This window comes from Callithrix jacchus, chromosome 5 (assembly GCF_049354715.1).
Source record: "Callithrix jacchus isolate 240 chromosome 5, calJac240_pri, whole genome shotgun sequence".
NCBI classification, from domain to species: domain Eukaryota; kingdom Metazoa; phylum Chordata; class Mammalia; order Primates; family Cebidae; genus Callithrix; species Callithrix jacchus.
This window is the reverse complement of record NC_133506.1, coordinates 115,118,327-115,146,079: the sequence shown is the minus strand read 5'-3', so window position 1 is coordinate 115,146,079 and position 27,753 is coordinate 115,118,327. Positions and strand designations below refer to the sequence as shown.

The 27,753-nt window shown below is 39.4% G+C and overlaps 2 protein-coding genes across 41 annotated transcripts in view; one reads left to right on the top strand and one right to left on the bottom strand.

Moving 5' to 3' along the window:
* MBTD1 (mbt domain containing 1) overlaps positions 1-26,545 on the bottom strand; it is a 78,097-nt gene extending 51,552 nt beyond the window's left edge. For 11 of the 39 annotated variants that reach the window (XM_078374147.1, XM_078374163.1, XM_035301191.3 and 8 more), the window contains exons 1-2: positions 25,429-25,666; positions 24,731-24,794 (exon numbers count right to left, since the gene is read on the bottom strand). Coding sequence is in view for 10 of the 39 variants with exons in the window: in XM_035301171.3 (XP_035157062.1) it covers positions 25,713-25,850 (138 nt within the window). In the remaining 29 variants the exon portion in view is untranslated. Of the gene's footprint in view, positions 1-3,608; positions 3,731-20,647; positions 20,747-24,730; positions 24,795-24,954; positions 25,197-25,428; positions 25,667-25,712 lie in introns of those variants that run through there. The other 28 variants (XR_004743457.3, XM_035301171.3, XM_035301187.3 and 25 more) reach the window with 11 other exon arrangements.
* UTP18 (UTP18 small subunit processome component) overlaps positions 26,146-27,753 on the top strand; it is a 31,069-nt gene continuing 29,461 nt past the window's right edge. For both annotated transcript variants that reach the window (XR_001911739.4, XM_002748415.6), the window contains exon 1: positions 26,146-26,519. Coding sequence is in view for 1 of the 2 variants with exons in the window: in XM_002748415.6 (XP_002748461.4) it covers positions 26,178-26,519 (342 nt within the window). In the remaining variant the exon portion in view is untranslated. The remainder of the gene's footprint in view (positions 26,520-27,753) is intronic.

Here is a 27,753-nt window from a genome sequence, read left to right as displayed (position 1 = left end):
AGACAGGCAGGGATCACCGATCATTTGAAAAAGGCCTCTAAGATTATGAAAGACCAAAACAAATCTCCAGGAAAAATGCATCTATAGAAAACAGAAGAAATACAGAAAAAAAACCCCAAAGTCTTCAGAGATTTAAGAATAGGATACTATCAGAGAACAAGATAGATCTTGGAATTTAAAAACAAAAATGGCAAAATAAATTCAATAAATGAATGATAAAGTCAAGAAAATCTCTCAAAAAGCATGTGTGTGGGTATACATGAGACAAAAAGCTAGGCAAAAAGAAAGAAAAACGTAAGAGTTCAATCTAGAAGATCCGTAATCCAATTAAGAGATATTCAAGAAACAGAAAACAGATGGGAAGAAAGTTACTTTTATAAAAGAAAAAAAAAAAACCTCCCAAGACCAAAATGGAGTGTCCATATTTAAAGAGACCATATTGGCCCAGATTAACGACTTAAAAAATTTTTTATACTAACATGCATCATTAAAACAATTCAGAACTGTGCCGATACTGGTAATAAAAGCTTCAACACTATGCTACACAAAAAGAGAAGGGTATCAAAGTATCAGTGGGCTTCTGAACAGCAAGACTGACAAATGTATTGTCTTCAGATTTCTAAAGAAAAAAATTCTTATCAGATAATCTATACTCAAAGCTCCAAGTGAAAATAAATAAAATTAAAAACAGAAAAAAGGGGAAAAAAATGAAAACAATGTTGGTTTTTTGAGAACCATAAAACTGATAAACCTCAAATCAGAGATAGAAAAAAAAGAAAGACACAAATATTCTAATACAAATAAAAGAAGTAACAAGTCCAGGCGTGGTGGCTCACACCTGTAATCCCAGCACTCTGAGAGGCCGAGGTAGGCGGATCACCTGAGGTCAGGAGTTCGAGACCAATCTGGCCAATGTAATGAAACCCCATCTCTACTAAAAATACAAAAATTAACTGGGTGTTGTGGCATACTCCTGTAGTCCCAGCTACTTGGGAGGCTGAGGCAGGAAAATTGACTGAAGCCACGAGGCAGAGGTTTCAGTGAGCTGAGATCGTGCCACTGCACTCCAGCCTGGGACACAGAACACACTTTGTGTGTGGGGGGCGGGGGGAGGAGAAACAAGTAAGTAACATTGCTGCAGATTCTATAGATATTAAAAATATTATCAACAACCTTATGACACTAAATGTGACAACTTGGATGAAATGGACAAATTCATTCAGAGACACAGAACCAAATGTCACTCATAAAAAAGATAACCAAATAATTCTGTTATCTACCGAATTTAGTTTTCAATAGAAACTAAATTTGTTAAAGATCTTCCCACAAATGAAACTCTAGGCTCAAATCGTTTTATTGGGGAATTCTACTTAGGAAATACTATAGACTTTATACCAACTTTTCTAGAATATTGAACAGGATGAAACAGTTTCCAAACTCATTCTATTAGGTCAGCATTACTTTGTTTCCCAAACCAGATAAAGCCATCAGAAGAAAACTACAGAATAATATCATGAATATAGAATGCAATTTTTTTTTTTTTTTTTTGAGACAGAGTCTCACTCAGTTGTCTAGGCTAGAGTCCAGCAGTGAGATCTTGGCTCACTGTGACTTCTGCCTCCTGGGTTCAAGCTCTTCTTGTGCCTTAGCCTCCTGAGTAGCTGGGATCACAGGTGTGTGCCACCATATCCGGCTAATTTTTGTATTTTTAGTAGAGGCGGGTTTCACCACATTGGTCAGGCTGGTCTCGAACTCCCGACCTCAGGTAATCCACCTGCCTTGGCCACCCAAAGCACTGGGATTACAGGTGTGAGCCATCATGCCCAACTGGATGAAAATATTAACAAAAAATTTTAGCAGGCTGAACCTAACAATATATAAAAAGAACACAGCATGACTAAATATGTTTCTTCCAGGAATGTAAAACTAATTCAACATTTGAAAAATCAACAAATTCACCACATTAACAGACCAAAGAGGAGCCATATAATCACCTTGAAATATGCAGAAAATGCACTTGATAAAATCCGACATTGATCCCTGAGATAAATATTCTTAGCAAACTAAGAATAAACTTCCTCACCTGATAAAGAGCATTTAGGAAAATTCTAATGCTAGCATCATACTTAATGGCAAAAGGCTGCCTTCTTTCCCCATAAGACCATATTGTACACTTTTGTTCAACACTGTATTAGAAGTTCTAATCAGTGCAATAAGGCACAAAAAAGAAGGGACTCCATATTCGAAAAGGAGTAAATACATCTTTATTCCCAGAAAAAATAATTACGTAGAAAATCTGATGCAATCTATGAAAAGCTATTGGGACAAATAAGCGAATTCAGCAAAACTGGAGGACACATTAACAAAGAAAAATTAGTTGTGTTTTTACATAGCAACAAACAACTGGAAACTGAAACTTTAAAACACTATTTACAATACTGTTGAAAATGACGAAACAATTGGGGATAAATCTGGTAAAAGATGTACAAGTCTGGTATCTTGAAATGACAAAATGTGGCTTAAAAAAATCTTTGTTTTTTGAGACGGAGTCTCTTTCTGTCATCCAAGCTGGAGTACAGTGGCATGACCTCGGCTCACTGCAACCTCTGCCTCCTGGGTTCAAGCAATTGATTCTCCTGCCTCAGCCTCAGAAGCTGAGCTTACAGGCGTGTACCACCATGCCCAGCTAATTTTTGTATTTTTAGTAGAGACAGGGTTTCACCATTTTGGCCAGGATGGTCTCGAACTCTTGATCTTGTGATCCAACCGCCTCGGCCTCCCAATGTGCTGGGATTACTGGCATGAGCCAGCGCGCCCAGCCTGTTTTTATTTTTTTGAGATGGGGTCTCACACTGTTGGCCAGGCTGGGGTGCAGTGGCATGATCTCAGCTCACTGCAACCTTCACCTCCTGGGTTGAAGCAATTCTCCTGCCTCCCGAGTAGCTAGGATTATAGGCATGTGCCCCTATGCCCAGCTAATTGTTGTACTTTTAGGAGAGAAAGGGTTTCACCATGTTGGCCAGGATGGTCTCAAACTCCTGGACTGAAGTGATCTGCTTGCCTCGGCCTCCCAAAGCTGGGATTACAGGCATGAACCGCTGCGTCCGGCCTATGTTTTCTATGACACTTTGTGTATAGCTCATCAAGGTCAGCCTTGTTCATCTTCTATCCTCCTAGTATGTGGCACAGTTCAATGGTGTGGCACAAGGCCTGAGGCAGGGAGGTCCCTGATGCCCTCGCAGGCCCTGGAGGAACCTCCATTGCCTCTCCCTGTTTGCTTGTATATCTATAGATGTATATGGTCAACTGATTTTTGACAAAGCTCAAAAAGCAATTTAGTAGAGGAAAAAAAATAGTCTTTGAACAAATGGTGCTAGAAGAATTAAGAAATTCATATGCCAAAGTACCACTTAAATCCATACTTCACATCATATATAAAAATTAACTGAAAGGCCAGGCGCGGTGGCTTAAGCCTGTAATCCCAGCACTTTGGGAGGCCAAGGCAGGCGGATCACCTGAGGTCAGTAGTTCAAGACCATCCTGGCCAACACAGTGAAACCCCATCTCTACGAAAAATACAAACATTAGCTGTGTGTGGTGGTGGGTACCTGTATTGTCAGCTACTTGGGAGGCTGAGGTGGAAGAATCACTTGAATCCAGGAGGTGGAGGTTGCAGTGAGTTAAGATCGTGACATTACATTCCAGTCTGGGCAAAAGTGCGAGACTCCATCTCAAAAAAGAAGAAAAAAAAGAAAAAAAATTCATAAACCAGATTTTGTCAAAATTAAGAATTTCTGCTCTCTGAAAGACAATGGTAAGAGAGTAAGACGCAGACTGGGAAAAAATATTTGCAAATCACAGATTTGATAAGGAATTTCTTTCTAGAAGTATTAAAACTCAATGACTGAAATAACTCAATTTAAAAAAAGGGGCAAAAGATCTAAACAGAAATTCAAAGATATACAGATGGCCAATTAACAATATGAAAAGATACTCAACATCACCTGTCACTGAGAAAACACAAATTAAAACCACAAAAAACTGTAACATACCTATTAGAATGGCTAAAATTTATAAAAGTCCTATACAGTAAGTATGGCAAATAGAATTCTCATATATTATGGATGGGAATGTAAAATGGTACAAACATGTTGGAAAGCAGGGTCTTTTTCTTTTTTTTTGAAATGAAGTCTTGCTGTCACCCAGGCTGGAGTGCAATAGCATGATCTCGACTCACCGTTCCTTCCACCTCCCAGGTTCAAGCTATTCTTCTGCCTCAGCCTCCTGAGTAACTGGGATTACTGGTGCCTGCCACCATGCCCAGCTAATAGTTTTGTATTTTTAGTAGAGACAGAGTTTTACTATGTTGGCCAGGCTGGTCTCAAACTCCTGACCTCGTGATCCACCTGCCTTGGCCTCCCAAAGTGCTAGAATTACAGGCTTGAACTACTGCGCCTGGCCCAGGCAGTTTCTTAAAAAGTTAAACAATTACCTACCACCCATTCCACTCACAGATACGTATCTGAGAGAAATAAAGGCATCAGCCCATACAAAGACATAAACACCAATGATCATGATAGCCCCAAACTGGAAACAATCTAAATGCCCATCAATAAGTGATTACACAAATTGTGGTACATCCATACAATGATTCCATTTTGCTCCTCGGTAATAAAAAGGAATGAATTATTGATATACACAGTGTGGATAAACCTCATAATAATTATGAGTGAAAGCCAGACCCCCAAAATGTCTTACTGTATGACTTTTTACAAATGCAAACTAGCTGTACAGTGACAGAGGCAGGTCAGTAATTACCTGGGGATGGGGTAAGGGCCAGGAGTGGAAAAGAGGAGTTATAAAGGAGTGTGAGGAAACTCTTAGAGATGAGGTAATATACTGTTTTGATTGTGGTGATGGTTTCATAAGCGTACACCTATGTTTACATGCAGTTAAATTTTGTCAATTTTTACTTCAATAAAGCCATTAAAAAAATCTATATCCAGCCAAATTATCAACCATGTCTAATGGCAGAAAATGTATTTTCAGATATGCCTCTGAAGCCCCTTCAAAAATCTTAGTTCCCATGTTCACTTTTTCTCAGGAGATGATTAGAAAATACGCTTCATTATAACATCAAAGTAGCCAAGAAAGAAGAAGAATGGTTGACTTAGGAACTAAAAATGATTCAATACAGCACAGAAGTAAAAAGAGCTTCTAAAGCAATGATAAAGGATGTCTCAGGGTTACAGCTGTATATAGCAGATTTAGACAGCAGTGTTAGGGAGAGAGGATGGACGACGGCTCTGGAAAGGCTCTAGGAAAAATATGAATTTTTGTGTTTGGAACTTGTTGCAGCAGCATGTGGAAAAAGGCCACAGAAACTTTCAACACTGACTAAATGAAAAAAATGAACCAATCAGTAACTGCAGGAAACAAAGTTGTATCAGAAAGGAAATAGTACAGTGACTGGCTGGGAAGCTGTAAATACTATTTCTGTACTATATAAACACTAGCAATGTAAACAAAACTGTGATAAAAGTCAATGAAGTGGGCTTGGCACGGTAGCTCAGGCTCGTAATCCCAGAACTTTGGGGAGCTGAGGTGGACAGATCACTTGAGACCAGTCTGGCTAACATGGTGAAACTCGTCTCCACGAAAAATACATAAATTAACTGGATGTGGTGGTGCAAGCCTGTAGTCCCAGCTATTTGGGAGGCAGAGGCAGGGGAACTGCTTGAAATTGGGAGGTGGAGGCTGCAGTGAGCCGAGATCACACCACTGCACTCCAGCTTGGGCAACCAAGCAAGTCTCCGTCTCAAAAAAAAGTCAATGAAGTGGGTAAGTGTGAAAACAAGGTGACTCATTTCCCAATGAGAGTTAAAAAGCGAATTTTAAAAATCAACTTGAATAGAAACAGTTTAGGGGATAGAGATTAAAAGAGCAAATGTCTATTTGTATCAACTAATACATTTTTATTTTTCATAAAGCTTAATTCATTAAATTTAAATTACTGCCCTTTATTATAAGATCATGCCCTTTTTACTTTCATTTAAGGATGGTTATAGGTTTTTACTATTAAATACTTACCTTTTTATTTATAAATTTGTAAGTTACTTAAGTTCCAACAATAAAAGAACATCTGGACACTCTTTATCCTGACTGACCAATGATTAACATTTTCTCCCAATTATTCCTCTCTATACTTTCCCCCCTCAACCATTAATCAGTGGTTTATATGCTTTAAGCCCTTTCACTTCTAAATCGGAACTAGAAGCACAGCTCAGGATTTCTTAACCTTGGCAGTATTACTTTGGGCCAGAAAATGCTTTGCTGTAGGAGGCGAGTCTGTACATTATAAGATGTATAGTATCATTTCTGGTAGCAACACTCGCTTTTATCCCCTAGCTGTGACAACCAAAAACATCTTTAGACATTGCCAAATGACCCCTGGGAGAAAAAAAAAATGTCAGTTGAGAACTACTGCCTCATTCTTCAATGCACCTTTCCTAATAGAAGGATATTCTCTTACATAACCACAGGTCAGCTATCATCTTCAAGGAATTTAACATAAACCCAATACTTAATCATCTCATCTACCGTCCATACTCCAGTTTTGTCAACTGATTCAACAAAACCCTTCTTTACAGGATCTTTCTTCAGTCCAGGATCATATATTTCATTTGTCATGTGCCTTAGTCTTCAATGTAGGAGACCTTATCTTTTAAAATATTTGATGTCTTTTAAGAATGCAGTCCCTTTAAGACATTTTATCCTTTTTCTATAAATCTGTAACTATTCTCAAAGTAGTTTTTTCTTATTTTTTGAGAAGCTATAAGTTTTACAGAAAAAGTGAAAATTTTGTAGAGTTCATGTATGCGCTAGTTTCCCTAATTAACATCTTACATTAATATTGAACACGCTAAAATAAAAGAAACACTGATACATATACCGTCACTAGAGCCTATTCATTTTTACTGTTCTTTTTACATTCCAAGATCCCATAGTACATTTAGTTACTGTAAGTCTTCATTACTTAAGTTGTCCTACGGCTTCTCTTGGTTGTGACAATTTCTCAGGTTTTCCTGTTTTTTTTCTTTTTTTTTTTTTATGAGCTTGACAGTTTTGAGGAATCTTCGTCAAATATTTTGCAGACTGTTGTACGGGAATTTGTCTGATAGCTTCATTATCAGGCTGGAGTTAGTTTTTGGCAGGTACATCACAGAGGTAAAGTGTCCTTTGTATCACAGCATTTCAATGATCTTGATCATCTGGTTGAGGTAGTGTTTATCAGCTTTCTCTGCTGTGAAGTTACTTTGAATCTCTTCCCAAACTGTACTCTTTGGAAGAAAGTGATTATGTATACCCCACATATAAGGAGCAGGGAGTTAGTTAGACTCCCCTCCTTGAGAGTGAAGTATTCCTATGAAGTATCTGGAATTCTTCTGCATAGATTTCCTTTTTTAAAAAATAAAAATTTCCTCATTTTAGGTTTTAGGTGTCCACAGGATTACAGTCAGGTTGCACTACCTAACTGATGCTATCATTTTCAAGGCATCAAATCCAGATGCATGATGTCCATCTGTCCCTTACTGGGGATGTTAACTTTTTCTTTCTTTTTTTTTTTGAGACAGGTTTGGTCTCCCTTTGTTACCCAGGCTGGAGTGCAGGGATGTGATTTTGGCTCACTGCAACCTCCACCTCCAGGGTTCAAGCAATCCTTCTGTCTCAACCTCCTGAATGTCTGGGATTACACATGTGTGCCACCTTGCCCAGCTAATTTTTCTCTACTGTACTTTTATTTTCTTTAATAAGCAATCTATGGGAGGCACTTGCAGAAAATTCAAATATTCAGCTCACTAAATTTTCACTCCAGATTTAGACTCCAATAATTCTGGCCCAATCTCTCACCGTGATGATTTCCCAACCCCAACATTCCCTCTATGTTTATCAGTCATCATTCTCTAAGGAAGAGCTCTCTTTTTATTATTGGTATCAACTCATAGATTTCTATTTTTCAATGTTATATTTTTTATTTTTTGAGATAGAGTCTTGCTGTTGCCCAGGCTGGAAAGCAGTGGCACGATCTTGGCTCACCGCAACCTCTGCCTCCCAGGTGCAAGTGATTCTTCTGCTTCAGCCTCCCAAGTAGCTGGGATTACAGGTGCCTGCCACCATGCCTGGCTGGTTTTTTTGGTACTTTTAGTAGAGACAGGTTTTTAGCATGTTGGCCAGGCTGGTTTTGAACTCCTGACCTCAAGCGATCTGCCCACCTTGGCCTCCCAAGGTGCTAGGATTACAGGCATGAGCCACGACACTCAGACTACTTTTCAAGGTTTTATAACTCATCATTAATTATCTGGGGATCATATTGTCCCAGGGTAGGCCAGTGAAAGCCCCTTAGAGCCTTTTCCTGTGTCACTGACATGCCTCTAACAATTTTTTGAGCATTTCCCTACTTTCTGGCATAACAAGATATTCCAGGCTTATCTTATAACCAGTTCTCTGTCCCAGCCCTGGAACCAAACATTTCTCCAAACAGCCTTGGTATCTTTTAGCGGGGAATAATATAAGAAATAAAGATCTAGGCATTCCATATACTTATTGCTATTTGGTTATCTCTTTGATTCTAGGCCCTTTCAGTGGACAAAAAATATATACACACATGTATGTGACATATGTATACATACATGTATTTTAGAAAATTAGGAGTTCACACTTAAATGCCCAATTCCAAGCAATCCCCACAGGGCTTTCTTCTCACCTTCCCACACTTCACATTTGTGTCTCTTTGACAGAATGCTGGCTCTTAACAAAAACGTGTCTACTCAACTGTTCAATCCTTTTAGACATTTAAATAGTTATAGAAGCATTACATCATACCACTTCAAAAAGCAGTTTTCAATATTTCTTTGCAGTCACTTCTCTCTAGACTGAATACTGAGTATTAAAAGTTACTTGGATTATTTATTTCAATGCGGTTATTACTGATTTGAAGTAAGTTAGAATCGGTTTGCTTTTGGTTTTTAATCTCCTCCATCATCCTTATTGAATTAGTTTCATTTTTTGGGGGGACTACTGAGAAGATCATCCTTCCAGCAAAAATAAAGAACTATACAAACAGCTGCAACTCAAAGAAATGTCATTTCCTTCCCTGCCTCACCACCCACCCTGTTAAGTGCGTAACCAACTTTATCACTTTCTGGTTCATTTTTCTTGTTTGTGTACATTTTGAAAAAGTAAACAGCTATACGTACAGGTATACATAAGTTTTCTTATTTCCATTTCTTAACCAAAGTCCCATACTGTATTCCTGTCCTTTGTTTTTACTGCTTTAGAAATATATTCTGGAAATCACTCCATTTCAGTGTATTGACATCTGCCTTAATCTTCCGGCAGCTGCACAGTACTGCACTGTGCTATGTTTATTCAACCAATCTCTCCTTTCAACATTCAGATTTCAGTGTTTTGCCGTTACAAATATGCTGCAGCAAATTTATGCATCTGTGTTTTTATACTGTGCAGGGTATGTAACTCCAGGGTATATTCTCAGAAATGGGATTGCTGGGTAGGATATGTATATATGTAATTTTGTTAGATATTGCCAAATTCCACTCCAAAGAAATGTTATCATTTGCACCAGCAATAGTGACAGTGCTTGTTTCCCCAGAGGCACTGGGAATGTATTGTTAAGTATCTGAATTTTTCCCAAAATGATGGATGAAAAATGGTATGCCAGTGTAGTTGCCACTGTCGTCTTTTTTCTTTTTTTGAGATAGTCTTGCTCTGTTGCCCAAGCTGGAGTGCAGTGGCGCAATCTCAGCTCACTGCAACCTCCACCACCGGATTCAAGTGATTCTCCTGGCTTCAGCCTCCCAAATAGCTGGGATTACAGGCATGCACTACCATGCCCAGCTAATTTTTATATTTTTAGTAGAGATGGGGTTTCACTATGTTGGCCAGGCTGGTCTCAAACTCCTGATCTCATGTGATCCACCCACCTTGGCCTCCCAAAGTGCTGGGATTACAGGTGTGAGCCACCATGCCTGGCCTGTCATTTTTTTCCTTAAACCTTCTATTTGGAAATAACTTTGAACTTTCAGAAAAGTTAGGATAATAGTCCAATGAAGTCCTGTGTACTCTACTCAAATTCACCAACTACTAATATTTTGCCCCATTTTCTTCTTCTCTAAACACGTAGTTTTTCTGAACAATTTGAAAGTTAAAAAAAAAATTAAAAAAAAAAAAAAAAAGAAAGTATCCCAAAATAACTCAATGTGCATTTCCTTGGAATAAAAACATTTTCTTATAACTGGAACATCTTTATCAATTTTAGAAAATCTGACAATATATGATACTTTTCCCTAATTTACCATCCTACATTCCAACTGACTCAATGTCTTTACAGCACTCCCTCCTCCAAGTCCAGGATCACATAAAAACTAAAAAGTTGTATTTATCTTTTTAGTTTCCCTTAGTCTGGAAGATTAGTTGTAATTTTTTTTAGACACAGGGTCTCAGTATGTTGACCAGACTGGACTCAAACTCTTGGTGTCAAGTGATCCTCCCACCACAGCCTCCTGAGTAGCTGGGATTACAAGTGTACACCACCATGTTTGGTTTGAAATTATTTTTCAAGAATGCAAGCAAGCCCCTTCCCCCTTAAAAGAATGCTTCTTATTTGAGGTTCATCTGATGTGTCCTTAAGAGACTCTGGTTATGTACCCCATAATATTACATTTGTCCTCAGGATATTGTATCCAGAGGCACAAGATTTCTACCCGTCTCTCACCAGTGATATTAATTTTGATTACTCTGTCAAGGTGCAGTCCAGCTTTCCACTGTATACTGTGTATTTCTCCTTGCAATAAGCAACCTCAGGGACACACAGAAATATGAACACACTATTTCTCATTGAAATTTCACTGACATTCTTAAATTTGGCATTCAATGATAGCTTGTACTAAAGCAAACATTAATATGTGTCTGCAAAATGATTTTCCAACTCCAGCACTTTTTCCTTACTAGCCAGCAAGAAATCCTGCCATCACCCCCTTTTATGCACATACCTACCTATTCATTATCAGTATGAATTTACTATTTTTTTCCCAATGGTTTATCATTCACCATTCTTCTTCTGGGGCTCAAAATATCTCACATTTGGCCAAGATGATGCTACTGAACTCTTTCCTGTCTTTTTTTTTTTTTTTTTTTTGAGACAGTCTCCCTTTATTGCCCAGGCTAGAGTACAGTGGTGTGATCTCAAGTCACTGCAATCTCCGTCTCCCAGGTTCAAGTAATTTTTGTGCCTAAGCCTTCTGAATAGCTGGGATTATAGTTATGAACCAACAAGTCAGGCAAATTTTTGTATTCTTAGTAGACGCAGGGTTTCGCCATGCTGGCCAGGCTGGTCTCAAGCTCCTGGCCTCAAGTGATCTTCCTGATTCAGCCTCCCGAAGTGCTGGGATTACAGACGCAACCCACTGTGCCATGCCTCCTGTGTCCTTTTGCCATACTTCCATCATTTTTTTGAGGAATGCCTTTCCAGGCTCAATTTATACCTATGCTGCTCCAGCCCTGAAATCAATAATTTCTCCTAGAAACTCTAGTCCTTATTAGTGAAGAACTGGTATTGAAAGCCAAGATCTGGGAACTCGGTGCAGTTTTCCAGAGCATTTTTTGTATCTTCTTTTGTATGGTTTGTCTGTGCCCACCTTTTGCCTTTTTTTTTTTTAAAGGTTTTTAGTGTTAATTTTCTTCAAAGTTCTTTGCATTGAGAAATTTCATTTATCCTTTATCTGTATGTATGGAAAATTGTGATTTTGCCCATGAGGTTTTTCCACATATATTTAAAATATCTTAGCGAAATTTATCAGCATTTTATTTTACTGTACCTTGATTATGAGTCCAAACTTTTTCCTAAAGCATGGTACAAAAAAAATTTCCCATATTTTTTCCTGGCATTTATATAGTTTTCATATTTAGATCTGATGTGTCTGGAATTTGATGATGATGAATGGCACGAAGAACAGCTCTAACAATACCTTTTTTCCCCCAAATGGCTGTCTAGTTGCGCCAACATCCTTTATCAAAACGTTCATCTTTGTCTCAGTGATTTAAATACCACTTTAAGTGCTAGGTTTCCATATGTAGTTGTGTTCATTTCTGGATTTCATACTATTTCATTGATCTATTCTTGCGCCAATGTCTTGCTTTTTGAATCATTAAGGGTTTGTAATGTATTTTGATTATCTTGTAGAGCTAGAGATCCCCTCAAAAATCTTTTAATGTTTTTACATTCTTGCATGTATATTTTTCCAAGTGCACTTCAGTATTAGATAGCTCAACGCTATACCAAAAAGTTCTTAGTCTTTTTATTAGGATCTCATTAAATTTCTAGGTAACTTTGGAAAAAGTGACATTTTGATGTCTAAAGAACAATGGATGTCTTTCCATTTCTTCAAGTCTGCTTTGTGTCTTTTGAGAATATTTTATATAGCTTGCTTCACATAGGTTTTTAACAATGTTTTAAAAAAGAAAATCCTTAGGAATTTAATTACCAGTTGAGTATTCCTTATCCAAAATACTTGGGACCAGAAGTGTTTCAGAGTTTGGAGTATGTGCACATACGTAGTAAGATATCTTGGGGATGGGACCCAAGTCTCAACACAAAATTCACTTGTTTCATATCCAACACATAGCCTGAAGATAATTTTATACAGTACAAGAAAACTTTTGTGCATAAAATAAGGTGTGTGTACACTGAACCAGCAGAAAGCAAAGGTGTCACTATCTCAGTTGCCTAAGTGGTTGATCTGTGGTGTCATGTCTATGCTCAAAGAGTTTCAAATTTCGGAGCATTCTGGACTTTGGGTTTTTGGATTAGGGATGCTCAAACTATGTTTTGTTGTTGCTATTGTAATTTTCTCTTGTTATATTTTCTTAACTGGTTATTTTCTCAGTACATGAAGATTTATTTTATATTTTATATTTTAAGGTAGTTTTGTCACTGATTTTCTAAGGCTTTCCAGATAAACAATCATGTCACTAACAAAGAATCTTTTCTTTTCCCACTTGTATGCTTCTTTTTTTCTTTTCTATCTGTATTGGTTCATATTTCCAGTATAATGTTAAGTCACGAGAAAATGGGCATCCTTACTTTATTCTCAATTGTGGTGTTTCTTAATAAGATTCTGGCTTTAGGGTTAAGGCTATGTACGTATGCATATATGATTATTTACAAAAATCAAAATATTGTATGTTAAGGAAGTATTCATCCATTCCCATTTTCTGAAGCTTTTGTTAGGAACAGGTGTTGAATTTTCTCATAGGCTTTTCCAGCTCCTATAAAGAGAACACAACTTTTCTCTTTTGACCGAGTAACATGGTGAATTACATAAATAGACTTCCAAATACTGAATCATCCTTGTATTCCGTTATAAAACTCATTTCATCAAAATGTATTTTTGTAATGTGGTGTGAGAGACTACACAATAATAGTTTTCCATTATTATTTGCACTTGGTATCTCTGTAATTTTCATTTTTTGAGCTATCTTTATCAGGCTCAGAAATCAGTATTACTTTTTTTTTTTTTTTTGAGTCAGGGTCTTACTCTATTGCCCAGGCTAGAGTGCAGTTGGCATAATCTTGGCTCACTGCAGCCTCAACCCTCCTGGGCTCAAGTGATCCTCCCACCCCACCCTCCTAAGTAGCTGGGACTATAGGCACACACCACAGTGCTCAGCTAATTTTTTAATAGAGATGAAGTCTCACTATATTGCCCAGGTTGATCTCAAACTCCTGGGTCAAGTGATCCTCCTGCCTTGGCCTCCCAAAATGTTGGGATTACAGGTGTGAGCCACTGCACACAGTCCAGTACTACTCGTGTCATAAAAATAATTAGCTTTCCATTTTCTATATTCATGTAGTATTGGGAGTATCTGGTCAGGCAGAATTACCCTGTGAAAGCACTTGGGCCTGGTGTTCGGTGGGACAGTTCTTTGATAAACTTTTATTTCTTCTGGGAAAACTGGTCTTATTTTCTTTTAATTTCTAATGAGGTCAATTTTATTAAACTCTATTTTCCTAAGAAATTATCCATTTCATCTAGGTTTTGTAATGTATTTTGTAGAGATGTGCAAAATAGTTCTGTATGATTTTCTCAATTTCCTCTGTATCCAATGTTATTTTCCTCTTGTCGTTTCTTAAAATTTTATTTGTACCTTCTTCCTTTTCCCACTTGGTTAAATTATCTATTATGTGACTCTTCCCCTAAGGGTTGAAGATTGATTCATCAACTAGATGTATAATTTTTCTGTTCTTTAACTCATTAACTTTTATTTCTTTTCTTGTTCTTTTGGCTTACTTTGTTAATTTCTGAATTGGGAATTTATTTTCATTTATGTAAGTATTTAGGGCTATGGATTTTCCTTGGCTCACTGCTTTAAATGTACTCCACAGATTCTGGCATGTAGTATTTTCATTATCACCATTTTCCAGAAACTGTGCAATTTGTGTTTCCCTTTTACCTGTCAAACTTTTAAAAACTGAGGCATGCTGTTGAACACTTATCAAAATATAGGACTTTCTTTCACTCTAGAAAGCTCCTTCCTGTACTTTCCCACTCGATTGCTCCCCAATAGTGAGTTCTATCAGCTTTGGCTAAATTTTGTATATATTGAAGATTTTATATAAATGGCATAAAACTGTACAAATATTTCTGTCTAATTTCTTCCAGTGAGCATAGTATTTTTGAGATTTATCCATGTTATATGTATAAATGGTTTATTTTTATTGCTGAGTAATATTCTTCAACGTATCAGCTCTTTCTGCATCCAGATTCTGCTATGAATAAAGCTGCCACGAAAATTCTGGTACAAGGTTTTCTGTGAATACATAATACAAGGTTTCTTCATTTTCAAGATGGAAGTGAAATGTCTTTTTGCTTTTTGGATTTTTGTTTTCTTGTATGGGACCTACTGCTTTTTTAATAGATGGACAATTTTTGTGAATATTTTGTGTTTAAAAAGAACATATTCTCTGGCCAGGAGTGATGGCTCACACCTATAATCTCAGTACTTTGGGAGGCCAAGGTGGGAAGACTGCTTGAGCCCAGGAGCTTGAGACCAGCTTGGGCAACATGGCAAGACTTTATCGCTACAAAAAAAAAAAAAAAAAAAAAAAAAAATCAGCTGGGCATGGTGATGGGCACCTGTGGCCCAGCTACTTGGGAGGCCGAGGTGGGGTGGGGAGGTCAAGGCTGCATTGAGCTGTGATCATGCCATTGTAATCCAGTCTGGGAGACAGGGTCGGGGAGAAGGGAGAGAATATATTCTTGGTTATTAGGGATATACTCATAGATTTGCATTATGTTATTTGTATCTTTTATATCCTTTTTAATCCACTACATCTTGTGCTAAGTGTCAAAGTTTCCTGATTTTAGTTTTTTATTTCTTATGTTTTATATAGATTTTGCTTTATACAGATTGTTGCTGTGCTATTTGGTGCACATTTAACTGTTATTCTTCGCTGTGAATCATGGTTTTTAGCATTATAAACTGTTCTCCCTTGTCTGATTTAATGCTTTTTTTGGTTTGAATTCAACTTTGCTATCAGCATTGCCAGTCTTGCATTCTTGGGGTTTCTATTTGCCTGACACATCTTTGTCCAGACCTTTATGTTTGCTCTCAATTCTCCACATATTTTATAATTAGGGGGTGCATTATGTACTGTATACCTTTTTTCCCCGTTGTAGCATGGTTTTCTTTGTCCCTCAGTATTTTGGAAAGTTCTCCTAATGCTTATCTTTATATTAATAGCATTTACAGTACCTCATATCTTTTTTCTTACCTCATCTTTTCTATTTGGTCTTTAGATGGTATTCTCTGACTCCTTCATATTACTTAAACTACAGTAGTTAATCTTATTCTAATTCTGAGAAGAACAGTTCTAGATAGGGTCTTGTTCTATTGCCCAGGCAGGAGTACAGTTGAGCCAACACTGCTCTCTGCAGCCTTGATCTCCTGGACTCAAATGATCCTCCTACTTCAGCCTGAGTAGTTGGGACTAGAGGCATGAGCCACCACACCTGGCTAATTAACCTTTTTTTGTTGTTGTTGCAGCGACTGGGTCTCACTATGTTGCCCAGGCTGGTCTCTAAGTCCTAGGCTCAAATAATCCACCCACCCTGGCCTCCCAAAGTGCTGGGATTACAGATGTGAGCCACCACACATGGCCTTAAGTTTTTCCTTTTCTTTCTCTCTCCTCTCCCATTATATTTTAGTTGCATTCTTTTTATTTTGTCAGAATGTATGTTTATGTACTACTCTATTCTCTAGGTCCCTACTATTCATTTTAATCTTAGTTCAAAAGATGCCTGAAATACTTATTGTCATAGTCTTTTTGCAGGAATTTCTCAAACATCTCTTTTAGATAAAAGTCATCCTTTTAGTGTATCCTCAGAAGAGGTGAATACAGTATTCCCTGAGTTCTTACATGTTCAAACTATCATTCTACAGTCTTAATACCTGAACAACAGTTGGCTGGATATAAAATCTTTGGCTAGCAGTTACTTTCCTCATGCTGCTCCACTGTCTTGCTTTGTTTGTTGCTTTTGAGAAATCTGACACTGGTCTAATTCTCCTGCCTCTATCTTGCCTCTGTGTCACTAGGCTTTGCCTAGAGACCCTGAAAATTCTTTGTATTTTTAGAGTCATACAGCTTTACTAGGAAATATGCTTGAGTGTGCCTTCTGGTATGATCTTCAGATCTCTTTTCACTTCCAGAAAGTTCTCTTGGATTATCGTTTTAAATATTATTTTCTCTTCTTGAAGGACATCAACGATATACATTAGACTTTTGATCCACCTCCCATTTCAACTTTGTCAATTTTCAAAACAAAGATCTCAGCTCAATTATCCCATTTTCCTGCTTCTCTTCAATATGTTTTATTACATCTGCATTTGAATTTGTCGTATGGGAATATTAAAACTTCATTATTTGCATGATTTAATCTTTTTTTCTTATTTTTCCGTTTAATCTACTTCATGCTCATTCTTAATGCTTTTTGTTCCTGAGTTTTGTATTTGTCTCAGAATATTAAATTTTATTTTTCAAATCCCCAAACATTGGTTTGAAAATGTTTAATTTCACTTGGAGTGTTATGTCAATCTTTTCCTGCTTTTTTGATGGTGGTAGATCTTCATCAGCTGACATGGCTGATTCACATTTCCTGTTTGTTTTTCTTACAGTAGTTCTATATGAATATGGCCTGCTCTATTTCTGTTCATTTCATAGGCAGAGCTCCTAGTTCAAGAACATCCTCTTCTCTAAGTTCAGTTTCTTTCTTTTCCTGAAGAATTTTTTCTTCTTCCTTCTTCTTCACTGCCATGTCTCCAAGTCTTCATCTTTCCTTATGAGGCAATGCTTATAATTTAAAGCTACCAATTCTGGAACTGCTTACCTTTAAGCTCTTCTCCTATACATAGGGCTGTGAACTATCAAACTCCAGACCTATAAGCAATGTTTTGGAACTACTTTTGGATTTTCTCTTTCTGGGAGAGGATCTTTGTACCTTGTGTAAAACTTTCATGCTCCCATACCTCTTTTAGTAAATTTGTCAAGACTTTCCTTTCCCACTCTTAACCCCCAGAGGAATGAGCATAAGGAGCGTTTGGAATTTGGTTCATTTCTCTACCTATAAGAATCTACAAATCTCTATAGGTAGAGAAATAAACTAAATTTATGAGTTGAACTCATAAACACATTTCATCCCATGGGAGTTTACCTGTAAATTCTACAATAACCTAATATTGGACTTGCTCTGTTGTCCAGGCCGGACTGCAGCAGCACGATTTTGACCCCCGGGGTTCAAGCGAGCCTCCTGAGAAGCTGGGAATACAGGCATGTGCCATAACACTTGGCTAATTTTTGTATTTTTGATAGAGATGGGGTTTTGCCGTATTGGCCAGGCTGGTCTCAAATTCCTGGCCTCAAGTGATTTGCCCACTTCAGCCTCCCAAAGTGTTGGGATTAGAGGCATGAGCCACCGCACCCAGCCATACTGGACTATTTTTGTTATTGATCTGTTATGGTTACTATTATATTATTTGTAATATGCTCATTATGTATCAGGCATAGTCAGTGCTTAATCTGTAGTGGTGCATTTAAACCTTACAAGTATTACTCTCATTTTATGGGAGGAAACAACGGCTCAAATAGGCTAAGCAACTTGCCCAAGATCATATAACTACCACGAACACTAATAATATGAATTATGGGACTACTTTTAAAATGCTTTGAATTTTAACCTTCTTCCCCACCTCCAATACTGTTTCTGTCGCTAGCCTCTGTAAGCACAGAAAACAAACATCAAATAAGTATGTTTCAAGTAATGTGTCTTCTTGAACATTTTGTTCTTCAAAATAAAACTTGAGGCCAGGTATGGTGGCTCACACCTGTTATTCCAGCACTTTGGCAGAACAAGGTAGGTGGACCACTTCAAGTCAGGAGTCCCAGACCAGCCTGGCCAATATGGTGAAACCCCATGTCTAGTAAAAATACAAAAATCAGCCAGACGTGGTGGTGGGCACGTGTAGTCCCAGCTACTAGGGTGGCTGAGGCAGGAGAATCTCTTGAACCCGGGAGGGAGAGGGTGCAGGGAGCCATGATTGTGCCACTGCATTCCAACCTGGGTGATAGAGTAAGATTCTGTCTTAAAAAACAAATGGACAAACAAAACAAAACCAAAAAACAGAAAATCATATTAGATGACTACTTAAGGTCTTGAACATAGGGAGATGGGATGACAGCAGGTAGGTAAACCTTGCTTTGTATTTGGGTGTATATGCTAATTCCCTATCTACTATAAAGTCAGCAGATAATGTCTAAATTCATACACTAAATAAATAAGCCTAAACTTTTGAATTAGAGATAGATACTAGATGAAAAAGCTAAAAGAATGAAAGTAGTTATCTTGCCAGAGCTGAACTGGGACAGGAACCATTTTTTTGGGAGTACTTTTAGCATTGTTTAATTATCATACTATCAAGTGTATTACTTTGATAAAAATAAAAGTTAATTTTTATGAAGTATATAGTACATTAAAAAAAGTAAGTTGGTGAATATTGAGAGACTGATATCTGGTATTTGGCAAATACATGTGGGAAAAATAGTGCTCATACATAGTTGGTAGGAAGGTAAACTTACACCATTTTCTTGGAAAGTGATTTGACATTACATATGAAAACTTAAAATGGCTATGCCTTTTGACTAGGTAATTCCATTTTTAGGAATCTGTGCTTCAGAAATACTCATACATAAAAGGACAAAGGATCTTTGTAGAAGGATGTCTACTAATGTAATAATATTGAAAAACGAGACAATCTAATAATCAGCAGGGGAATGATGAGCAACAGGTAAAATACTGAGTGGAAAAAATAAATCACAATATATAGTAGAATAAAATATATCACAGTATGACTCACTTTTTATTCAAAGAAATATACACTGGCATATACACAGATTGATATATGTATGTTTGTATGTGCACTAAGAAAGACCTTAGGAGTAGCTAAAATTTTAGCAAGTTGAGAGTAGGATGGGAAGATAAATCTAACTTTTTACTATTTTTTTTAAACATCATAGGTGTTCTTTTATAATGAAAAATAAAAGGTTTTTATAGTGACAAAATTAAAGAAGAGAGCACAAATCACAACAGAACTTCACTGTCCTACTGTAATTGTCACCTAGGTAAAACTTCCTCCCTATGAAATCTATAAAGGAATTAAGAGGCATAGTCATTAACTTATTGGTATAATCAAACGGAAACAAAACATCTCTAGGAGAAATGACAGAAAACACTTGAAATCTTAAATGCAGGTGTCAATAAATATGCAGCTAAGTAATATTTAGTAGTATCATTTCAATATGAATAAACTCATCAGATATGAATAAACTCATCAGGAGTCAACCAATTCTTCATTAACCAAAACCACTGGAAGCAGTGGCTCACATAATTTTCAAAGTTCTATATTTAGCTATGGAACAAATATTTTATAGAACCTTAAATTTCAATGTTGTATGTATGAGATCATGAAGTTCAATACAGAAATTAATACATATTCTCTGATGACTGACCTTGATAGGAGCTCAAGGGCTATTTAGCTCCTGCAGGCCTCTTTTTCATTCTATTATACCATGAGGATGAAAGCAGAGTCTGATGTAGTGATAAAACTCATCAGTGTAAAGAGAAATGCCTTCGTTCTTTCTAAGCTTACTATTATAAGGAGCATAAATGGTAAGGATTTGGGATTACTGGTTTTTTATTTCCTACAAATTCAATGTGTAAGAATAAAGTCATGTCAATGATACAATCAAGAGGAAACCAAAAGCAATAATATTTTAAATAACCCATCTAAAGAAATGGAAAAACACCCAGGAAAATGACAGGAGAGGACAATATTCTATATAGCAGTATTTTAAGATTTAAAGCAACAGTGAGCAAAAGGAAGTAATTCTTTGATCTACAAGAAACACAAATTTCTGCCTCTTTGGGCTCAACTTCTAGTCCTACCATTATGACTTTGGATGTAACAATTACTTGGGTCTCAGTTTCCCTCTCTTCTAAATAAGGAAAACATCACTTACCACACAGGAAGGATGTATGATAAAATAAAATAATTCACATGAATAGGCTTTCAGATCTCCTGAAGAAAGCTATGAATCCTTAAGTACGAACCTGGAAAGCTAATTAAAAATAAGATGACCATATCAAAATTAAGTCTGCAACACACAGTGGCCTAGAGGTTCCCTAAGATCATTATTAGCTATCAATTCTACCCCAAATAACAGTGTAAATGTAGTCTGAATGATCAAACAAGATCATTTATTAGTATGTTAACTTAGAGAAAATAAACAGCTTATTCAGTGTCATATTGACTTGATACAACCTAAAAACACTTCATTTAAAATGGTAACATTCTCCTGGTGTTAACCTTTTAAAAATATATTTGGAACTGGTTGCTTAGAAGATATATAACCACTGAACAATATTAACTACAGGGTATTAATAATTAAACAAAGTTGGGTTAAACACACACAAGGGGGATACTTTTCTGGTGTATAAAATAATCTCTAGCAGTCTTAGAAGTCTAAAAGTAAAGTAATAGATGATGATAATTTTTTTTTTTTCCTTTTTGAGACAGTGTCTCACTCCATCGCCCAGGCTGGAGTAGTGGCACAATCATGGCTCACTTCAACCTTGGCCTCCCAGACTCAAGCAATCCTCCTACCTCAGTCACCCGAGTAGCTGGGACCAGAGGCATGTGCCACCACACTTGACTAATTTTTGTATTTTTTTTTTTTTTTTTTGTAGAGACAGGGTTTTGCCATGTTGCCCAGGCTGATCTTGAACTCCTGGGCTCAAGTAATCTGCCTGCCTCGGCCTCCCAAAGTGTTGGGATTACAGGCATGAGCCACCACACCTGGCTGATATTAACCAATGTTTACTGAATGATATATACAAATCATTATGCTTAGCACCAGAAATACAAAGAAATATTAGACTTAACATTCTTGTCCTACAATTAGACTGCAAACTGTGGTCAAATAATTGGGCCACAACATTTAACTAATGAGTATTCTATACAACCAGTTTTAAAAGACGAGCAGTAGGAACTAAACAGCAAAAAAGAATAAAGGAGGAAATCCTGGGAACACATATTAACATTTTAACTTATGACTTGTCTCACCTTTTATAGCAGCTTACATTTTTTTAAGCAGTGGGCATAACATCCGAGTGGAGGTTTACAGAAACTACAAGGAGTCAGGGCTGATGTTCACCCCGTATTTCATATAAGGAAAGTGAAGCTTTCAAAGAGGTTACGCAACTTGCCTAAGATCACAGCTCAGAGAGCTAGCTGGCCGACTGTCCAGAGCTCACTTCTACCACACTAAATTCTGAATTATCAGTGCTAAAGTGAGAACTTGAAGGGACCTCAGACATCTCCTAATGGAGTGCTTCCCTAACCAACCTGATAAACTTTCTGGGTATACCTTAAAAACACATTCCCACAACCCACTGCAGACTTCCTAAATAACTTGTAGGAGAGAGGTTTTGCATTTTAACAAGAGCTCTCAAGAAGTGATTCTAATGAGAAGTCATGCTTAGAAAACACTGCACTAATATATCTGTATGTCCAGTATGCCAGACATCTGGCTGCTTAAATTTACGTTGACTGAAACAGTAAAATTAAAAATTGAGTTCTTCAATTTTTAGTTTCACTAGCTACATTCCAAGTGCTCAACAGCCACATGTGGCTAGTGGCTACCACAACTGAACAGCAAAAATACAGGAAATTTCCATCATTGCAGAAAGTTCTATTGGATTATGCTGATACTAGATCAACCATTCAATTGCCATAAGAAAACTGAGGCACAAGATCTCGTCCATCAAGGCTATGGAGATAGTCAGCCGTAGAACTGCGACACCAACCTCACTGCCAGCGCCCCTCCTACTGTATCACTTCATCCTATCTCATATTCAGGGTTTGTTCAAATGGGAATTATTTCCTTTTCACCTTTTCTTGTGGGTTCCAGCAAAGTAAGAAGAGAAATTCTAAATTTGTATATTAAAAAAACCCCCTAAGAACCTAAGAAAAAGTTTATTAAAAAAAGATTAAATCAGTCTGCAATTTGCATAAAATCAAGTCATCTTGGACAGTTAAGAATACTGTGGTGTGAGGAGACATAGCTTATCTTGTATTAACTATTGTAGTCCTTTCTCTTATTGTCCTGATGCTTTCATTCTCTTTCTTGAATTCGAAACCCTCTGACTAATGATACTAAGAGTGAAAGGTTAAATCTTATTTAGCAAACATTTTAAAGATGAAAAATTGAGAGATAGCAAAGAGCAACCCAGAGAATGTCACTTGTTTAATGTTAGAATCTGGTAACTCAGACCACTGAGCACTCTTCGCTTTTAGCAATTCAGTGGTTTAGTATTTACACTAATGTTGTTTTCACTTTTAAACTACAGTTTATGGCTTCCTTTGACCACTGTGCTATGTTTGAAAACTAGTTAAAATAAGTTGTTTTAATTTTCAACATAATTGAGGGGCCAAAAGCAGCACTGTAACATCTAGAAAGGTTTAGGTAATAAGGTCAACATATAACCAGCTTTAAAAACTATGGCAGTGTCTTTAAAAATAAAACCAGTTGTTCCTGTCTAGTATGTTTAGAATGCAAATGTCTCCAAAGTCAGTCAACTTAAGTCATGACAGTTCATGTTTAAAGCTGGGAAACAACTTGGAACTCCTTATTAAAATGTTAAAAACCCAATTATTACAGCTCTATTGATTTTTTCACTAGCTAAATTCTAGTGAGTAGATTTAGAAGAAATATTTTATATCAAACATTACATAAAGTTAGAAATTGGATGGTTAAAAAACATGACCCAACGTAAGGCACTATGGACAAATACTTATTCAAGACAGATGTTGCCATAATTTGCAAGGTACTCGCAAGCATTCAGTATGGTGTTCTATATAAATAGAAGCTACCTGTTATTCAGAGAAGGAGGTAGTGCAAAGAAAAAAAAAAGATCATTTCTTTCTGAACACTCTTTGGTGTTGAGGTAAACAAATGAAAAATAAAATAACAGCCTAACACAAGAGCAAAGCAACAGTCTCTAAGTTATAAAAGGAGGAGAGAAAAATCGAGTTTAACCTTTGAAACAGGAGACTGGGGCTTAAGGTGTAATTTATTTGCTGGCTTTTAGATCAGAGGCATTATTTCTACACCGTATCTATTATGTCTTGACCCCCACTTGACTATATTAGAGAGAAACAAGTACATCCAAGATTCTTAAGCCAACACAACTACTTTTGGAGGCAGCATGGCTCATCAAATGAAGAAGTATGTTAGAAAAACGTCCAGTGACAATAGTTTCAACGGAACTGTCTCAACCACCCACTGATAAATACTGGTGCATGTGAGTATAAGGAAAGGAGAATTGAAATACTGTAAACTCTAAACAAGTATTAAAATGGTCCATAAATTTCAAATCTCATAATAGAGAGAGTTGAAAAAAAACGAAGAGTAAAAGCATTTGGAAGAGGGGCCCTTGGAGGAAAGACCAGCTTCCAAGGAACACAGGTCAAATGAGTGGAGGCGGTAGTTCTTCTAATCATCCCCTCTACCAGGTGATGCTTCAGTACTATCCTTAACAGGCAATTTTAGACATCCTTAGAAGTGATTTAGGAAACAAGCAAATGTGCTTTGTGATACAAGAACTACGGAGATAATGTTGAAATTTCTAACTTCAAAAAGATGCACTAGTGAGAGAAAACAGACACGAAATTCCCATATTCTAATTCTCTAGCTTCCTGTAGAAAAATATCATCTTTAGGCATGTAAGCCAGCACATTTGACACTGACCCTGCAAAGTTTTCGGCTGGCCCTCACTATCTCTCAGCCCCCCTCTTCCTCCACTTCCCTGCTGTTCTTTCCTGGCACACAAAATATAGGCCAATGAGCAGTGGGTGGGTGAGGAGGATGTGAGAGAAAATTTGAGAAGTAAAAAAAGGAGCAACTTAACCAGGACATGAATGAGACTGAAGGGTCTAACAAGGGTAGGCAAACAACAATTAGAACTACTGAAAAATGGGCTTTCCCGGGCAGTAGTGAGCGCTCAGTGCTTTTAGGGGTTTAAGCAGGGGCCAGGCTACCTACCACTTGTCAGAGAGGCTGCAGAGGGAACGGCTGCTTTGGATGACCTCTAATGTCTCTTCCGACTCTGAAATGTTAGGATTCTTATTTCACAAAGGAGAACGCAATAATCATAGAAGCCCACTGACTGGGAACCCTTTTAAATACGCAGCCTTGGAGGCTGATTCCCAAACACCACTCCCACCTCTCCCGCACGTGCCCACCCCGCCCCCTTTCAATATTTCCACCTCCACGTGCAAATTGCCTCGCGGCACTGGCCCCAAGGCGGATAGACACCTTCCCCTGCAAAGCACCAAAACTATGCTCGCCCTCCTTCCAAAGAAGTGAGGACTACTACACTCTCCCACCCAGGGTGGCTAAAAAAGGAAAAGTCTCAGATCCAGCCTTTCTCCCCTAGCCAGAGCAGGGGACGGGGACGGGGGCGGGACACAGAGAAAAACTTTCTTCTCAAAATTTTCTTCCAGAGGGTGGAGGAAATGGAGAGAACCCCAACGAGTCCGGGGCTGAGGGGGTGGGGGGAGGGGAACCCCTGAATCGTTTAACGGCTGGAAGGGGGAGGGGGACTCCAGAGGTTGAGGGGGCGTGGGATGGAGAAGCAGGCCAGGGAGCGGGGTCAGGGAGCTGCGGGGTTCCTGGGGTCGGGGAGCTGCAGGCGTCCCCCCGACCTGGCACACAAAGCGGCTGCCGCGCTCGGCTCTCACCAGATCCTTTGTGTTTTCCATCAGGGCCTCATGGGTAGGGGTTGTCCGTGCTCCCCGAGCCCGCGGCGCCCCCTCCCAGGGCTGGGGGCAGGTGCCTCTCCCCGGGACTGCGGCGATACAGGGGGCCCCCGGCTGGGTCCAGACCGGTGGCGGCTGCGGCAGCCCCCGGATTTCCCCCCTTTAACTCGGGTGGCCCCAGGATATCAACAACATTAGCATAGCCCTCCCTCCCCAGCGCGCCTGCGCCGTGACCCGCGCCCCGATTGGCCCACTTCCCTACATACCCTCCTCTCTCGCTTCCAGCGTGGGACCCTCGGCAGGCTCCGTACTCCACGGACCGTACCAAGACGAAGGGTGGAAAGCTTATCGAGGCTTGTGTCAAGTCCAGTGATTAAAGTCAGGAGGAAAAGTAGAAGTTTCATTCAGTCGTCCCAGTGTATAATTGGGCTTTCTTGAGCTCCTTTCAATATGTTGCAGCTGCGAAGTTGTGTTGGAAAAATTTTCCACTCCAGTCACGCCGCTTCCCTCTACACCCGGAAGATTGGACCTCCCGGAGGAACTCCCACACGGGGCGGGGCCGGCTAGGGGAGCGGGAGTTACGTAGAGGGAGGGAGTGTTGGTCACGTGGCAAGGGGCTGCGCAGGCTCCTTCCAGCCCCCGGGGCTCCGGCGGCGGCGGACAGAGAGTCGCCTGGGCGCATGCGCAGCGAGGTTCCACGTGAGCGCCTGCGTTTCTCCTCAAACCCAAGGATGCCGCCGGAACGGAGGAAACGAATGAAACTGGATCGGAGAACAGGAGCAAAGCCGAAGCGGAAGCCCGGAACGAGGCCAGATTGGAAAGCGAGAGCCGGACCGGGCGGGCCGCCCCAAAAGGCTGCCCGTTCATCCCAGCGGAAACCGCCGGCTCGGCCGAGCGCGGCCGCCGCTGCAATCGCAGTCGCGGCGGCCGAGGAGGAGAGACGGCTTCGGCAGCGGAACCGTCTGACGCTGGAGGAGGACAAACCGGCCGTGGAGCGGTGCCTGGAGGAGCTGGTCTTCGGCGAAGTCGAGGACGACGAGGACGAGCTGCTGCGGCGTCTGCGAGGCCGGCGGGTGAGGGAGGCCGCGGCGCGCGGTCTGGGCGCGCTGGGGCGGGGCGCGCGGTGGGCGGTGAAGCTCCGGGGGGCGGAGCCTGGGCGACCTGCGCCGGCGGGGAGCGCTCAGGTGGGAGGGAGCCCGAGAACGCGGGTGCCGAGGGTCGCAGCTGCGGGTCCCTCGCCTCCCAGCGCTGGACTGAAAGTCTCTGGAGGGCGGGGACCGCGCCTTTCTCCGCCCCCGGAGGCGCCGCTCTTCGGGTATCCGCTTTGCGAACTGTGGTCTTGAGCATCTTTCGCTGCTGCTCCGCTCCTCTAGTCTCTCCCCAAACTGAGCCTGGTCGTTTGATCACCTGCCTCAATTCCTTGTGATTCAGAAATTCCATTTGGCTAATGGAATCAGTTAGTTGGCACGGGCCTGGGCATCTATCTGGGTTTTAACTATCTTCCCCATGTGACAATGAGACACACCGTCTTTTGAGACTGATCGTGTATTCGTCCATTTAGCAAAATATTGGTGAACCTGTTTGTTGCCAGATACCCAATCTGGCAATGGCAAACGCTGCGTGATTGATCTTACTTTTTGCACACATTTTGCCATTCCTTTAGTTCTATATCTGGCTTTTCTTGAGAGATAGAATCCCAGACATTGTTCGAGGCACTGGAGGAGACACAGCAATGGACGAAACTGCCAAAAACCCTGCCCTTTTGGAGCTTGTATGCTAGTGGCAGAGACAAGATAGATGAAATAAATGAGTAAACTTCAGGTTTGTTGGTGACAAGTGCTGAAGAGAAAAAAGGACATTCGGGAAAGCAGGATGAGCTTGTGTAGAGGAGGCCTGTTAAATTTTAGATGGCGGGGGCCGAGGAAAGCTCACTGAGAATTACCCAGTCCATGTTTATTACACGAATGCTGACCTAGCTAATGTCAGCTGCTTATCAGAGCCTCCTTTGGGTGCTTGTGGGAGAAGTGGCAGCCATCTATTTGGGAAGTAGAGAACTACCACTGGAAAAATGCTGAACTGTGACAGCTTTGTCGTCTGGAAAAGGACCAGTGTACTGAGGTGGGCGCTGTTGGGTTTGAAGGCACGTAGACTGGTAGTAGAGCAAGTAGAAATCACTTGGACATTTCTATCGTGGTTTTGGGAAGCTCAAGCTCACTTCAAGGGATGTTCTGTGGTCTAGGTTTAGATTTGATAGTATAACTTTATGGTATAAATTCATAATTTTATAATTTAGATTTGATGTTATAA